Source organism: Zosterops lateralis (genome assembly GCF_965231275.1).
Source record: "Zosterops lateralis genome assembly, chromosome: 15".
NCBI classification, from domain to species: domain Eukaryota; kingdom Metazoa; phylum Chordata; class Aves; order Passeriformes; family Zosteropidae; genus Zosterops; species Zosterops lateralis.
Window position 1 is genome coordinate 7,208,918 of NC_139775.1, and position 15,734 is coordinate 7,224,651.

A 15,734-nucleotide genomic window follows, 5' to 3' on the forward strand; every position below is an offset into this window, starting at 1 on the left:
CAATATTGCTGGGGAGGGTTTTGGGGCTGTTCCTTGTCTGCTGCTGTTGGTCTGGGCTGGCAGCCAGCTGGGGCTGAAGGCATGAGGACAGGGTGAGCAGGCTGGGACCTGCTGCCCATCCCAGGGACCTGTTGTCTGTTGGTGAGAATGTGAGAGGAGATGCCCAGGTTCTTGCTCTCAGCATTCCCCATGTTTTAAGCAATGTGCCCTGTGTGTTCTGACTTTTCATTGTTGAATCCTTTGGAGGCCTTTGCCAAGGATGACACTGCACAGAGTGAGCATTGACTCGGGAGAGGAGGATGTCAGGTCCTTGTTTCCCACCCAGCTGTGATAATATAGGATCAAGAGTCATCACTTTACAAGAGCTCTCCTGTGGGAAAGGAGTCTGCGCTTGCATTTGTGGTGCCCAGAGACAGAAATGTTCCTTTCAGGAGACAGCAAGTGAGGAGACAGGAGAAGTCTAGGAACAGCTTGTAAGGGCTGGATTCCTGTGTCTTTACAAATGTTTCTGCTGCCTGTCATGTGCCCTGTTGCCACTCAGGTGGGTTTAGGGGCTCCCTGAGCTCAGACTCTACCTGGGTTCTGTACAGAGCAGTCAGTGTGTTTGGAGGCTGTTGGTCTTTCTCCCTTCAAAGGAGAACCAGCTGAGGGAAAAAGGGCTGGGGCAGAGTGTTAACATGTTAAGGAGGTACTCCCTGAATATGGATTCAGTGAATTTTGAACACAGAATTCCATTTTGTGTGGCAGAATCAGCCACTCTTGTGCCACCTCAGGTGTTGGATTGTCCCCAGTTCCTCTGTCCTGCTGCTGGTGGTCATCAGCAACTGGACTCACTTCCACCCCTCCAAGGGGCTGGAGGGACCCTGGGCATACTCTGCCCAACAGTTCTGCACCTGAGCTCAGGGTGCTCAGGGAGCTTCCCATGCAGAAGGATCCTGGACCCCCCTCTCCACAGCCCCACACTGGGCACCATGCCCAGAACATTGTGTTCTGGTACGTGATTTGACCACACAACTGTGCTTCCTCTTTTGCAAAAGTACTTCAGTAAGGCCAGTCCTGGGAAAGCTCCTGGGGCCCAGAACCAGCCAGGGGTGGGTTAACTCACTGGCCCACTCAGCTCAGCCCCACAGGGACCACCAAAGGCCCTGGCTGCCCTCATGACAGGATGAGCATGCTCCCATGTTCTTCTCCTTGCAAGCCATTGCCATCAAACTCTTGCCAGTACTGGACTACCCCCACTGCCAGCAGGGAAGCTAAAAGTAACTTTTAAATCAATTTTTTATTATTGCAAGAATGATAGTTAAACAGGCTGGTGCTTCCTCCCACCCGAGTCTCTGTGGAGTAGAATCCTTGGCACACACCAACAGCTGTGCCCACCTGCACCATGGGTAGTGCAAACCCTGGGTAGCAACACAGCAGGGCACCCAGGGGCTCCAGCAGTGAAAGGAGAGTTCAGTTTTTGCTGTTTCCATTGTAGTTGTTTGGGAATGGAAATTCTGCAGCCTCAGAGGTCAGAAGTAGCTTTGGTCCCATCACAAGGCTCTGCTCCATGGTATGGCATGGCTGTGACACACGCTGTGCCACATCTCTGCAGCGAAGAGTGCTGAGAAGGGGATAGGATAAGGTCCCTTCAACACAAACTCTTCTGGGTTCTGTGATCTACCAGGCCACGGCCTTGCATCCACTGTCGGGAGATCCTGTTGTCTCCCTGCCACCATCCTGCTCTGCTCACTGGGAATTGCCTCCCACCCACTCGGTAACAAGAAATGGTGACATGACTTTACAGCAATACTGATGTATACAAGCTCTACACACTAAAGTCAAAGCCTAACTTTATGAGATTTATTGCAGGGTTTATTAGGCAGAATTCTCTCCCAGTGTTCAGTCAAAGGAGAGGACAGCTTGGACTTTTAATTCCCTCTTAATTTTGACAGATGGAGAGCTGCCCAGCAAGTGGCACAGGCCTGGTGGGAGCTGACAGGGCACTCTGGGTGTCACAGGTCGCTCTGGGTGTCACGGGTCACTCCAGGTGTCACAGGTCGCTCTGGGTGTCATTGGTCACTCCAGGTGTCACAGGTCACTCGGTGTCCCCGTTGCTGTCGGGGCCGAGGGTGTCCGGGGGCCGCACGCGCAGGGAGTCGTAGTTGGGCGGGGGCGTGCCGGGCTCGGGGGGCAGCTCCCCAGCCCTGGGCACAGCTCCCGGGGCCTCGTGCTGGAAGCCCAGGTTGGTGTGAGCCTCCACCAGCTCCGACACCGTTGGGGGAGCGTCGGGGTACCGCGCCCGTGCCCGCCTCTGCTTCAGGCCTTTGCACCAGCCGATGATGTTGATGATGGTGATCCAGACTGAGTCAATGATGATCTCCCCAAACTCAATGAGGCACAGCACCGACCCTCCCATCCAGAACCCAAACTGGCCTCCCAGGCTGGACAGCAACCAAACGATCTGTGGGAGGAGAGTGGAGTGAGTTGAGGAAGGGGGACCCCTCAGATGTGCCCCCACCCCAATCCATCACCCGTGTGCCAGTGCTGATGTGGGGGATGCACCTGGGACCTCCCTGCTGGGTCTCCTCCTTTGCTAGTGCGCCCCTGTGGGGCTGGAGCAGGGACAGGAGTGGGAAAGGAATTGAGGGCTGTGAGCCACCAGGCAGAGGTGGCTTCATCCACTTCATTACAGCAGGTGCCAAACAGCAGCCCTGAGGGATGCGACAATGTCCCCCAGGGCACTGAGCCCTGCCAGTCCCAGCTGGCTGGCCTGTGCCTGCCCTGCCGGAAGGGCTGGGATGGGCACTCACCGTAGTGGCAGCTGACTCTGAGATGGTGCGGTAGTTGTACTCCTGGAAGTAAATGTTCAGCTTGATGACCCCATTCCTGTAAAGAACAAAACCCACCTCAGTGAGGAGCTGGCTGTCAATGTCCTGCACCTCTGCTCCAGCCTGACCAAGGGATGGAGAGGCACCAAGACATGTGTATGAAGTGACAAATGTTATGACATTGGAACTGTCCTTAATGCTGATTCTACATAACGGCATGTTTGAGTTTGACTGACCCAGTTTGCAGCTCTGGAGAGCAGAGGACACACATGAAGTGCCTTTTGGATCTGCTTTCTGTGTGTCCCAGGCAAACACACTGCAAACCTCGTCCTCCCTGTGCATTCGCACCTGCTGGCCCAGAGCCAGGGCTCGTGTCAGGCTGATGTTAACAGGCTCAGCAGAGAAAATAAAGTGGTTGTTCCTTTCACTCACCTGTCCAGAGTCACATTTGTTGACATATCCCTTTCATAAGACAGAATATGGAAAATCCAGTCCTAGGAAAACAAAATGTGTTCAGAAAGAGTAGAGGCATCCTGTGCTCCGAAAGCACACAAGCCCCACGAGTGCTGAGCCCTGTCCCAGGCAGCCTTGGCCCTGTGTGAGGGGAAGGGGGATGCTGTGGACCTGAGCAGGGCAGCTCTGCCTCAGCAGGGCAGTGGGTGCTTCTTTCCTGTCCCGTGGGAAGCCCTCCTGTCCTGTGTGGGCACAGGGTGTGGAAGGTGTTCCCAGCCTTGTGCTGACACTGGCACTGGGACAGAGCCCCAGCAGGGAGGAGCCCTGGGGGGATCCCTCCCTCCTCCTGCCTCATGCCCTGGGGCTGCTGCTGGTTTGTGTGTGGAAAAGATGGACTTCAGCAGAGGTGCTTGGAGCTGGATACCAGCTCTGACAACAGTGAGTGTCCATAGGAACAGGAACCATCAATGTCTGTTACAAACCAAGGCATCAGGGTTACCTCAGAGGCTTCTGATGGCCAGTCTGCCATGGAGATGGTCATTTTGTACTGTGTGTCACTGGAAGGAAGAGGGAGAGCATTAGTATGGAGATTTCTCCCCTTCTGAAGCCTCTGGAACTTCAGTTCTCACACAGCAAACCAACGCTGAGGGTTTGCTGCCCTTTTAGGAAAGTCAGGACTGATGGGAGTCAAACTGAAGGATCCCTCTACCTCCACAGCAACTGGATCAGGCTCAGGTACTCACTTGCATGTTTCTTTACAGGAGTCAATGCAGATCTGACGTTGTTTTATGCTGGATCTCAGTGAGGAATAGCAGTACGCTGTTTGGTGACAACAAAATTAAAGTGCTGTTTAGATAAGGACCCAATTACTGAGTTACATCAGTTTAATTGATCAAAATAAATATTAGGTATGACCCTTTGCACAGATTTGCCATCTTCCCTTTCAACTTTCCTTTCCCTGAGAAACTTGGGCAAAACACTCAGACAATTTAATACTAAATTAACAAGAAACTGTCACTTTCTGAAGATGTTTTTTATAGAGCCAGCTTGCCCAGGGTTGGTGTTTTTGGCACAGCCCTGCCAGCACAGAGCTGTGCCACTCCAAGGGAGCATTGGACCCTCCATTACCCCCACCAGTGGACCCAAAATTTTTGGGTGCAGAGGCCTGGAGTGGTACCCTGTGTTCTCTCTCCTTGGTGTCCAAGGGCTCCCCCAGCCCACAGCCAAGACCAAATCTGGCCGCTTCTCCCCAGCACGGGCCCAGGTGGCCACATCCCATAGGGAGCAGCCGTGCAGGAGCTGCAAGGGACAGCACAGACCCCACTCCCAGCCCCAGGTACCAGCAGCAGCTCTTACCCCAGCCTGGGTTATCCTCGTTATTGCAGTAAGTCACCCCTTCAGGTAAAGGGAACATGTAGTGCCCACAGCCACAGATCTCGACCATGTGGTTTTGGAAACAGGAGCGCAGGCAGGCCTGGGGGGAAGACGGATTTCTCAGACTTGGGTTGAGCTGTTGGGCAGCTCTGTGTGCTGGCACCGGCTCTGAGAGCCCTCAGCTCCCAGGAATTCTCTCTCTATTGCATTGAACAGATGATTTTGGGGCTGCAGACAGAGAGGGATGAAGGGGCAGAGGAACTGGGGGCTGCAAGAGCCTGTCCCTGCCCAGAACCTCTTCCAGCCTTGCTGGGCATTGGAGTTTTTACAGCCACTCATGGGAGCTACCCTTGGGTGAGACCTCATGGGAAATGGAGGGAGCTCAGCACTCACTCCCACTCAAACAAGAAACTGCTCATTTCTCAATTATTTTAGGGCTTCATAGAAGTAATATTCAAGCTCTCTAAAGGGAATACAAATGTTCTCTTCCACCACAGACATGGCTGTGCTCTCCAGGCTTTACACAACACTGACAAAGGGCTGGTTTTACACTTTAAGGCCAGGAATTTCCAAATCCTTCAACATAAAGAGCAGACATATGAATAATCCTCTCTGTGCAGGTGCTGCTCTTCTGGGGAGGATCTTGGCTGCAGCACTGCCTTTAGCTTGGTGAGGCGTGAAGTTCATCACCCGAGACTGGAGTGGGATTCTGAGGCAGCACAAAGCAATAGCAAAGTCTATGAGAAGATAATTAAATTTAACAGTTGTGGGTAGGACAAGCAGAGTGTGATAGGAAAGGTCCACAGAGTGCAGAGCAGTCAGGGAGTGATGGAAGAGGCTGGTTTTGCTGAGAAGGCTCTGAAGTGGCATTACGTGGGCACAGAACTCCATCAGTGTTTGCACTTCTAGGGAATAATGCAATCATCCCAAGTGTTTGTTTAAACCTTATACAAACATCTTCAAATTTTGAGCAAAGCGGTCCAGTTGTTGTTATATTATATAAAGGTAGAAATATAAAACCACTGCCAGCCCAAAGCCCTCCTGATCTCCGGGTGCATCTGTGAATCACCCCAAATGGTTTGGGTGTTTCCCTTATTATTGCATCGCACCCTCTAGAGCTGCTTCTCTCTCCAGTACAGCCTGTTACAAATTAACCTGTGCTTAGTGTTTACACTCTAATTTTCTACAGATTCAAGGTTTACAAACACTCAACTTTCTCATCCAATTTTCAGAGTGATGAAGAAGCAAAGGGCTGTTTTGTTTCCTGTACAAACCAGCTGCATTTTCAAGTGAAAAATTACTTGATTCCCCCAAAGAGAAAGAAGTTAAAGATTGCAGGAGTGTTCAGAGGGAGAATGTTTCTGTTGTATTCCTCTCCTGTCAGGGGTAAATATCATTTGTGTACACAAAACATGAGTTCCTGAGAAGAGTCACTGACCGTCTCAGGAGAAGTTTCCCAAAGCCTCAGTGACAAGTCCTACAGAACCAGGTGGGGCTTAGGTCAGATATTAGGAAAAAAAAATCATGGAAAGGGTTGTAAAGCATTTGAACAGGCTGTCAGAGCAGTGGTGAAGTCACCATCCCTGGAAGTGTTCAGAAACCACGTGATGTGGCACTTGAGGACACGGCTTATCAGTGGTGGTGCTGTGCTGATACTTGGATTTGATGATCTTGAAGGATTTTATGATTTTATGATTTCCCAGTAAGCTGTGTGATAGGCTAAGATTTAACTACTTCAACAATTTTTCCTGAAGAGTGTTGTTTGATTTGAAAGGGTGATTTACCTGTATGGAGTAGGAGGTGTTGTATTGGCTGTAGAGGTTTTTGACAGGGACGTCGGAGCCGTTCATGGTGCAGTCGCTGTAGGGGTAACCCATCCGCTCCAGCTCATCCTGGAAAGAAACCCAAACACCAGACTGTGGCTGTCACGTCTCCACAGGTCCCTGTGCCCATTTTCCAGAAGCTCTGTAATTCCTGTGCTCCCCACTAGCTTTGCTCAAAATGAAAGAGTCAGCGGTGGCAGAGCTGAAGAGGCTGCAGCCCCTTCCCTGGGTGGGTCCAGGCACGTGAGGGTGTTCAGGGGGTGGCAAAGCACCTTCTGACATGCTGGAGAGAGAGGCAACCATGACCTGAGCCCAGTATTCCGACCTCAATACAGCACTTTGCCAGGACAGTTACATAAAATCCTCCATAAAGCGCTCTGGCCCGACAGGTGTGTACCTTGTCTCCTTTGGTTTGAGCCAGTTCAGCCAAGACTTAAAGCAAACTTGGTTTCAGTCCCATCAGATAACATTATTCTCAGACAATCTGCTCCCGAGGAATGCCACACATACCACCAGCACTCCAATGGAGGTTTCTGTCCCAGCCATGGCGTAGATGCCCTGATCCTTGAGGAAGGGGAAGCTCTTCTGTTGATGCAGCATCAGCCTGGCCCCAGCAGCAGAGGACAGATACGGAATGTAGTCCTGCTGGCTGATGTCTAGAATCAGCTTCAGCCCTGGGACACCAGACAAAACACAACAGGAATTGTATTGGAAGGTGAGGCTTGGGGGAAAAAGGGAGTCTATTTCCTTCTTCCTGTCCCTTGGGAAGAGCCAGGGTCTGGCTGCCATGGCAGCCTGACCTGTGTAGGAACACTTATGGTGGTGAATGCCCAGAATGGAAATATCTGGGAACAATCAGGTGTTGCCACAGATATTTCAAATACCCAGAAGATGCCCTTCTGCTATGTGTCTGTAGTCACCTTTTTCCTGTGTGGCACATTTTCCTTTGGGGGCTCATCCCCTTCTGGGAAGCCTCTGTTCCCTGTTGTAGTGCTCCAGTGACAGAGGAATCATAAATCTGTCCTGAGTGACAGAAATGGGCACCAAGAGACAGCTCCCTCACATCTGCCTCTGCAGCCCCCTCCTCCACCGCAGAGCCCTCTCTTACCGAACTCAGCCCCGGGGTTGGAAGAATTCAGAGCCTCTTCATCCATGCCCCAGTTAAAGATGTAGCAGTTACCATGGTCTGGGTGGTAGATTTGGGTGAAATTCCTGGAAGAATCATACACATAAAACTGTGACTCTCGGGAGGACTAAAGGGGTGTGACATAAAGCAGATGGTGGGCCCAGCTCAGCAGCTGTGCTGGGGTTCACCTCCCATTGCCTCATTTGCTGAACACTTGTACAGGGACTACAGCTGATAGCACTCCAATCCATCAGGTTTTGAAAAGAAGGCAAGGCAAGGTACAGGTGTCTGCTGGGACATGGCCCTGGGGACAGCACTCAGTGGGATGCTCAGTCTGAGCTGTGGTTACAGGTTTGGGCTGGCATCATAGCTCATGCTTTGATGACAGTTCTTGGTTGCCTTTGTGGCAGAAGGGACAGGGCTTCCCATAGCCTGGAGTGCTGCTGTTGCTCCCCTTTCTCAGCCCTGGAGATGGGAACTTGGCATTCATAGGAAACAAAGTTGGCTAAAATGCATTCTCAGAGCCTTGTGCAAAAGGGAGGTGGGCTGTAACTGGGTCCATGCTGCTGACTCAGCATCTGGTTATCACTGGATACCCTGGGTGCTGCTAGTCTTGATATGTCATGAGCAAAACAGCCCATCCTAAACTTTGACTCAGCCAGCACTGCTCCAAAAGAACACATTTTAGCCAGGACCACATCCAGAAAACCTCTGGGAGGTGTTGTTAGAGCTGAGAATCAGCAACAATCTCATTAGTAGCTCATACATACCTTAAAAAGAGAAAAGAACCCGCACGCTGCTCATTCCTGCATGGACAAAAAGGAGCAGGGAGCTCGTGTGCACCTACTTGTAATTGCAGGGTTCAGCCCCGTAGAGACAGGCCAGGATCATGTCCTCTGCCTGGTAGCCCATCCTGATCCTCTCGTGCAGCGGGACCTTGGAGAGGATGGAGGTGGACTGCAGGATGTACCATTCGGTCACTGCCTGTGCCGCGCTGCTGAAGTTCCTGTACGTGCAGTTGTCAGAGCCCTGGTGGCTGCACTGGGGACACACAGCAGGCAGGTCTGAGCCCCGGGGAGGGGTGGCAGTGGCTACAGTGTGAGCCCCCTCCCTCCCCATGTGCTCATCCTGATGCCAGCCCTGCCTGCACCTCCCTGGAACTGAGAGGTTCAGCCTGACAGAGCCACAAGCCAGCTGTCACACTGAGCTGGCTGTCACACCGAGCTGGCTGTCACTGTGCATTACAGGGTCCTTCCCCAGGGACATTTCCCAGTTGGGCAGGTTATACATCAGCCCTGGGGTGATCTCCATAAGTTGAACAAAAAAATTCAATTTTGGGCCAATTCTTTAAGGCTGGAGTTTCCCTGGCTTCCAAAGTCTGCCCAGGCAGGGTCCTTGGAGCCTCCATGGGAGCAGGGGTGAGGGGCTGCAAGACTACCTTGTGCCTCTGAACTGCAGACTGCAGCAGGAAAGGGATGGGGCAGCAGCCACAGCCTCTCCCTGGCATTTTGGGTGCCTGGTACCCAAGAAAGGGGTGAAGGTATCTGGGAGCCTGCAGGAAACACCTCTGCCCTGGCTCTGTCCTGGGCTCAGCCTGCAGCAGGGGCTGGGCATAGCCAGAAGAGAGCCCCAAGGCAGAGTGGCTGAGGGCAGCTGGTGGGAAGGAGACACAGATCTTCCCACTGCCTCCTTGCCAAGGCACCCATCCTTCGTCTCTGCCTGCCACTGTGGGACCCCTCTCACCAGCTTCACTGCCAGCTTGTACTTCTTCTCTTCCGACGTGGTGTTGCCTGGGGCAGGTGGAGCAGCGGTTTGGTTCCATGCAGTGGTTTGGCTCCACACAGTTGGTTTGGCTCCAAAATCATTCATGGTTTTGTTGCCCATGGTTTCATTGTCCCCAGCAATGTCATTGTTCACATTGGTATCATTGCCCACAGCAGTCTGGTTGGTCTCAAATATGTCCAGGATAACAGGATTGTCTTTGTCATGCTCGTCGATGAGGACCAGGGGGATCTGGTTCCAGAGCTCCAGGTCGAGTGGTGGGGACTCGTCCTCACTGCTGTTCCCTGGCTGCAGGATCCTCTCCAGCGCTGCCTCAATGAGCCTATCCAGCTCCTTCAGCAGGGGCTTCACCTCCGAGTACCTGCGGGGCAGCGAGCTGTGACCAGGCAGTGTTGTGGTACTGGGGACACGGGGCAGCTCACCTGGGGACCTCAGGATGCTTCCTAGAATTTACTGGAGGACAATGGGAGCTTTCCATGCAGAGCACGGCCAGCTCGGACACTGGTGTCCCAGCAGGCTGCAGCTGGGCAGAAGGGCAGTGTGAGGATAAACAGGGAGTTGCTGCAGGGGTGAACACACCACTGCTGGGCTGCATTGGTTCTAGTTCAGTAATTCACTACAGTTTACACAAAACACTTCTAGCAAGTGGAGGAAAAACTACCCTCTAAGCAATTCTTGTGTTGGCTGAGAGCGTCTTGCCTTGGGCTACACTATTGCATGGATATGAACTTAAAACAACAATAAATTTAAAGCAACTCCAGTTAAAATTGGCTATTCCTTTGAAATCACTATTCAGTTCTATCTCTGTGGTTCCTGGCAGACAGGACTGTGGAACCAGCTCTTAGTGACTGGAGTAGGAGCAATGATAAGAATGTTCACAGCAGGGAAGGGGAAGGAAAGGAATTGTGGGAAAGATGCAAAGACTGATTCTGCCTGGGAAAGGTGAGCTGAATTTGGTTCTTTTCTGAGGTGAGGAAAGTTTGCAGGGAGGTATAAACCTTCATTGGCTTGACTGATATGGTGCAGAAACTGTGTTAGAAAGAAATTCTTCCCCGTGATGATGGGGAGGCCCTGGCACAGGGTGCCCAGAGAAGCTGTGGCTGCCCCTGGATCCCTGGAAGTGTCTCAGGCCAGGATGGACAGGGCTTGGAGCAGCCTGGGATAGTGGAAGATGTCCCTGACTGTGGCAGGGGGTGAAATGAGATGAGATGAACTTGAAGGTCCCTTCCCAACCCAAACTGTTCTGGGATTCTATGAAGCCCAGGAGAACTTGCAGGCAGATGAACCCTCCCCTGTGCCTGAGCCATTCATATTGTTCTTTATTTGTTTCTAGGGCTACTTGCTGACTCCATTGATGCTCCAAACGTGATGTCTGAAACAGGAATGGGCCCTCAGTACCTCACACTGGCAATGTTTCTCAGGGGTTAGGGCACACATGGGGAAATTGGGAGAAGAAAATCTTACTTGAAAGGGTTGGCATTGCAGATAGTGACTGCGGGGAACTTCATGGTCTTAAAGCCAATGGAGAGAGAGGAGGTGACATTGTAGGAGAGGTAGGTGTTGATGAGGATCCCCCACTGCCAGAACACCAGGGATGCAAAGAGCAACGTCAGGAAGAACCACATCAGTTTCTTCTTTGGCCCCTCCTTGATGATGCGCTTGGGGCCGTGGGTGTTGGTGTTGTCGCAGTACCAGACCAGCAGCTCCTTGTAGGTGTAACCAGGGCCCTTCTGTAGGCGATGCAGCGCCCGCACCAGGTACTTCTTCAGGTTCATGCTGCTGCCTGTCAGCAGGAGAAATGACACCAAACCAGCTCTGAGGAGGAGTAGGGGCTGTGCTACACCAGGTGTCCCTGTACTGGCAGCACAGCAGGGGTGGGATGGTCACTGCGATGGCACAGCCATGGTTTGTGACCCAGGGAGAACTCAGCACAGATGCTCTGCAGGGTCATGCTGTGGAAGCAGCATGTCACCCAGCCTCCTGGGAGGACACAGGACAGGTTTGGGATTGGCAGCTCCAAAGGTGGTGAATGCTTTTGTCACATTTTGTGTCATTGCTGCCCCCCCCAGAGCTGAGTGACCAGGACCTGCAGGACGTGGCTGTGCCTGGTGACTCCCGAGCATGGCCAAGGCCCTGCAGTGTGGCAACACCTGGCCAGGTGCTGCTCAGGGAGTGGGAATGCTGTGTGCACACTGATACAGCTGGAATGCTGTCCTGGCCTCAGCCAACACTAGATGGACCAAGCAGTACGGGAGATGGCTTGGGCAGAGCTCAGGCTCACAGTGTTCAGGGTTCTACCTCACATGGAGCCTGAGACAATTTTTTTCAAAAGTAAGAAGTATTAGAGTGCATCCAGTTTTCAGAGGAATAGGAGGAGAGGAGCTGGAGGCACCAGCACCTTTCCCAGCACCAGGAATGCTGCTGCCCACTGGAGGACAGACACCAGATTGGTTTTTTCCACCAAATTCCTTTGTCTGTCAGATATTATCAGTATGGCCACCCCCACTCCACCCACCCCCCCCCCCTCTAGTGAGGGATGCTGCATACTTGGCATTCATTTTGTGAGTAAATAGAACATTTTGTGCTGCTATTTTAAGGTTATAATCTGTGTTACTAAATCTTAAGATCCCGAGGCAGGATTTCAAAAAGAACCTGAGGCAACCACTTAGAACATTTGTCAGATTTAAGCTGCAGGAGAGCAGAGTTAAAGATTAATGCTGGGAACAGGCCCCATCCTGGGAGGAAGAGTGCCGGAATAATGCAGCAATAGTTCACTAAGGAGCAGCACTCGGCAGGGCAGTAATGAGAGTGACACAGCATTATTTGCAGGTGAGCAAAGAAGGCAGTAAAGGTGTGCACGGGCCCTGGGGAGTGAAGGGAGGGGGGTTCTTCATACTCTTCAAAACCAAAAAAGGTGATATTGATTCCTTGATCTGCTGGCCAGATCTACAGGTTCTCCTGAGTAGCACATAGAGAGTTTGAGAACAGGATAAACCCAACAGATTTTGAAGTCTCACTCCATGGAACAAAGAGAGATGATGGTTTCCACTGCATGGCTATTAGCTGTGATGTTAGATGTTGGTGATCCTCTGTGGGAGAGGACTTTGGAAAGAACAAACCACAGCTGCTTCCTCCAAGATCTGAGGGCAGGCTCTACTCCTGCAGAAAAAGATTTTGTTCCCCAAGGAACTTATGTCCTGGGACTTGGGCCCCCTGGACTCCCAACATCACCATCTCATCCTTGTGCCACTCAGGTTCCTCCTGCCTGGGGGTGGTTTGCTCATGGAGGGAGCAGACCTCGCACCAGAGCCTGGCTGGGTTTTGGGCAGAAATAAGGAGAAAGGGAGCAGTGACCTCGGCCTCTGCTGAGCTGCCCATGGCTGTGGGATGACATGAGGGCTGTGCTGCCCCAACCCCATGGGGTGAGCTCAGCCCTGCCCCAGGCACTGCAAGGTCGGCCTTGGCTTTGCACAACCGAATCCTCAGAGCTCATTTAAAGCTGGGGAGCCCAGCCAGGCAGACAAGGAAATATTTTCTGCCTTTTAAGAAATCCAATAAAAGATTTAGATTAGATTGCACTTCAAACCCCTGCCTGGTGCAGGGCAGGATTCTGCCTGGCTGGTGCTGGCCAGCTGCATGCCCTCAGCTGTCCCTGCTGTCACCAACCACTGGCCCATTTCCCAGGGAGACCCCACTTATGTGCTGGTCTCTGTGGGTCACTCATCAACCTGCCAGTGCTGGGAGAGATTATTCCTTTTCATACGGGATAAAAGGAATGGCATGAAGCAAAAGCTGCATTTGAATATACCCGGATGACTTTCTTGCAATGTATATTCTCATTTTAACAGTTTTCTTCTTACCTTTATTTCCAGAGTGTTTCCAAAGAGGCTTGTTCCTTGCTGAGAGCTGGAAGCTGCCCGGGGTGAGCTGCTCAAGCCCCTGTTCCGGGGGCTCCTTGCTGGCACAGTGCTCAGTGCTCAGGGGCTGGAGCTTCTCAGGGCAGGTTTGGTGCCAGCCTGGAGTGGGTTCTGCTCTGCCTCATCAGCCAGCTGCACCTGAGCAGAGAGGTGATAAAGGAAGGATGTGAAGACTCACTCTCCATAAGTGCACAGACAGCTGTGCCCCCTTCCCACAGCCCCTCTGGAGTGAGGAAGTGGAGCAGTGATGGAGCAGGAGCTGAGCAGGGCTGGGGGCATGGGACATGCCACCTCCTCCATGGACACACAGCCCTGAACCCTCTGCAGGTGGCTCCAGGGAGCCTGCACTGCTTTACATGTGTGCCCTGCTCTGGGCTGCTCTGGTCACAGCAGGGTCATCTGAACTGTGTGGAGCTGACCCCAGGGATGTGAGACCCCGTGGTGCACAGGGTGCCCCTCTCTTGGCACCACCTGCATCCTTGTGATGACCAAAGCCATCCTAACAGAAACCTGCTCCTGGTTCCAGTGGGGTTTCTCTGTGCTGTGGACGTGTCCTCCCTGTCTCAGCAGCTGAGTCCAGCCCTGCCTCATCCCAGCATCACCCTCGGTGAAACTCCCTCCACCTCACAGTGACATCAGACTCCCACATTACGAAATGATTGTGTTGACTCTGTTGAATCTCCTCTGGGGTTTTCCTAGGGCAATTACCACTTGAAGGAAATAAAGTCACGAGCAAAACTTGGCCCACTCCTGGAAGCTCCAGGGTTGCAATGGGCTGCAAAACCACCCTGACACTACCGGCCTGATGACACTGTGATTGCTCAGCACTTTCTCTCCTGGGACACACCAGTCACTCCTCTTTGATAATCAGCTGCTCATCTGCCATCTCCCCCGAACCCTGAGGAAAAAGCCTTTCCTAAATAAGACATCCATACTCTCTAGTGGTATTTCTGCAAATTAGAGGAATTTCTTTTATTACCTCACAACTTTGCAGGTAGGCAGTTTGAAAAGTGGAGCAGCAACATGTCAGTGAGCAATGAAAGCCTGTCTCAAGGTGGGGCCAGAGCTCCCAGCAGATGCTCTGTGCTGCTGGTGCAGGGACAGTGGCCAGTGCCAGCTCCAACACCCATGGCTCCAGCCCACGCGGGCGCCTCCGGGTCTCCAGGCCCAACAGGCAGGCATGAGCACTCCAGGAGTATTTACAGTCTGGGAGCTCAGATAGCGCTCACCTGACGCTGTGCCCTGTTCAGGCACTCTGCTCTCACTTCCCTGCCTAACCCTGAGCTCCCCTCTGCTCTGCAGCCAGGCTGGGAGAGCAAGGGCTGTGCAGCCCCTGGAGAGGAGAAGGCACCAGGAGGAGCTCAGAGCCTCTTCCAGGGCCTAATTGGGTTCCAGGAGAGCTGGAGAGGGACTGGGGACAAGGGATGGAGGGACAGGTCAAGGGGGAATGGCTTCCCACTGCCAGAGGGCAGGATTAGATGGGATATTGGGAAGGAATCCTTCCCTGGGAGGGTGGGCAGGCCCTGGCACAGGGTGCCCAGGGAAGCTGTGGCTGCTCCTGGATCCCTGGGAGTGTCCAAGGCCAGGCTGCACAGAGCTTGGAGCAGCCCGGGACAGCGGGAGGTGTCCCTGCCCAGGGCAGGGGATGAAATGAGATGAACTTGAAGGTCCCTTCCCACTCAAACCAGTCCACGATCCCGCGGTTCCCGTGATGTCCCGCTCCGGTAGGACAGTCACAAGCCGTGCTGCTCATGTGCCAGTCAGGTCACATTGCTGAGCCCACGTTGCTGCTTGGGCAGGGAATCCTCGATAGTAACAAGAGCAAATCCCCAACACCAGCAGCACCATCCCCGGGGATGCTGCGAGCCTGCTCTGCCTCCCTGGGAGACACCATCCTGGGGGAGATGGCACATTTTCAATACCAAACCAACCACTCAACTATTTCAGGAAGATGCGGTTTGCTCCCATTCTCTTTTATCAGGGAGATTAAAGAAAACCCCAGCGCAAATAAAAGTTAAATCCGAATTACCACCCCTGGCTGCACGCCGGGTACATCCCAAATACCCGCCCAGCACGAAAACCTGCCCCGCTGCAGCAAAACCAGGCAGAGATCGGGTGACTTCAGGTCTGTATCAGTGTAAAAGACACCGTGACCAGCCCGTCGAGCCGGTCCCTTCGGCCCCGAGACGCCGCCGAGGGATGCCCGAGGGCGCTGGGAGATGCCCGTAGGCATCCCTCGGGAGCGGCCAGCCCCGACCCCGCACGGCGCCCCCCGCCCCCGCCCCCCGGCCCCCCGTACCTGCCCGTGCGGCTCCGGCAGCGCTCCCCGCCGACACCGGACCGGCCCCGCCGCCTGCCCGGGCCCGCCCCGTCCCGCCCCGACGGCGCGGCTGAACCCGCCCTCCTCTGCCGGGAGTCCTCCCAGCTTGGTCCCGGTTCCTCGAAATAT

The 15,734-nt window shown here is 53.2% G+C and overlaps 1 protein-coding gene across 3 annotated transcripts; it reads right to left on the minus strand.

The window, feature by feature from the left end:
- Positions 1 to 1,270: 1,270 nt before the first annotated feature.
- Positions 1,271 to 15,644, minus strand: SCNN1B (sodium channel epithelial 1 subunit beta). 3 transcript variants are annotated; one of them, XM_083872336.1, is made up of 14 exons: positions 15,585 to 15,644; positions 13,229 to 13,423; positions 10,833 to 11,151; positions 9,330 to 9,729; positions 8,434 to 8,627; positions 7,569 to 7,672; positions 6,971 to 7,134; positions 6,422 to 6,529; positions 4,620 to 4,737; positions 4,007 to 4,082; positions 3,763 to 3,820; positions 3,243 to 3,304; positions 2,793 to 2,868; positions 1,271 to 2,443 (listed from the first exon to the last, which is right to left on the minus strand). In XM_083872336.1, the coding sequence occupies exons 3-14, from the start codon at positions 11,141 to 11,143 to the stop codon at positions 2,078 to 2,080; spliced, it is 2,037 nt and encodes a 678-aa protein (XP_083728462.1). In that variant the 5' UTR covers positions 11,144 to 11,151; positions 13,229 to 13,423; positions 15,585 to 15,644; the 3' UTR covers positions 1,271 to 2,077. The 3 variants fall into 3 exon arrangements, with proteins under 3 accessions (XP_083728462.1, XP_083728463.1, XP_083728464.1); XM_083872337.1 differs by lacking the exon at positions 15,585 to 15,644 and adding an exon at positions 15,350 to 15,466; XM_083872338.1 differs by lacking the exon at positions 15,585 to 15,644 and adding an exon at positions 13,796 to 13,831.
- Positions 15,645 to 15,734: the final 90 nt, after the last annotated feature.

What these genes read in the sequence shown, in the direction of transcription:
- SCNN1B (XM_083872336.1), bottom strand. Translation starts at nt 11,143, where the DNA reads ATGAACCTGAAGAAGTACCTGGTGCGGGCGCTGCATCGCCTACAGAAG. An exon ending in ACAAGCTGGCAGTGAAGCTG is followed by an intron (nt 8,628 to 9,329) that starts GTGAGAGGGGTC and finishes GTGTGTCCCCAG; the next exon opens with TGCAGCCACCAGGGCTCTGA. An exon ending in TCCTGTAAAGAAACATGCAA is followed by an intron (nt 3,821 to 4,006) that starts GTGAGTACCTGA and finishes TCTTCCTTCCAG; the next exon opens with TGACACACAGTACAAAATGA.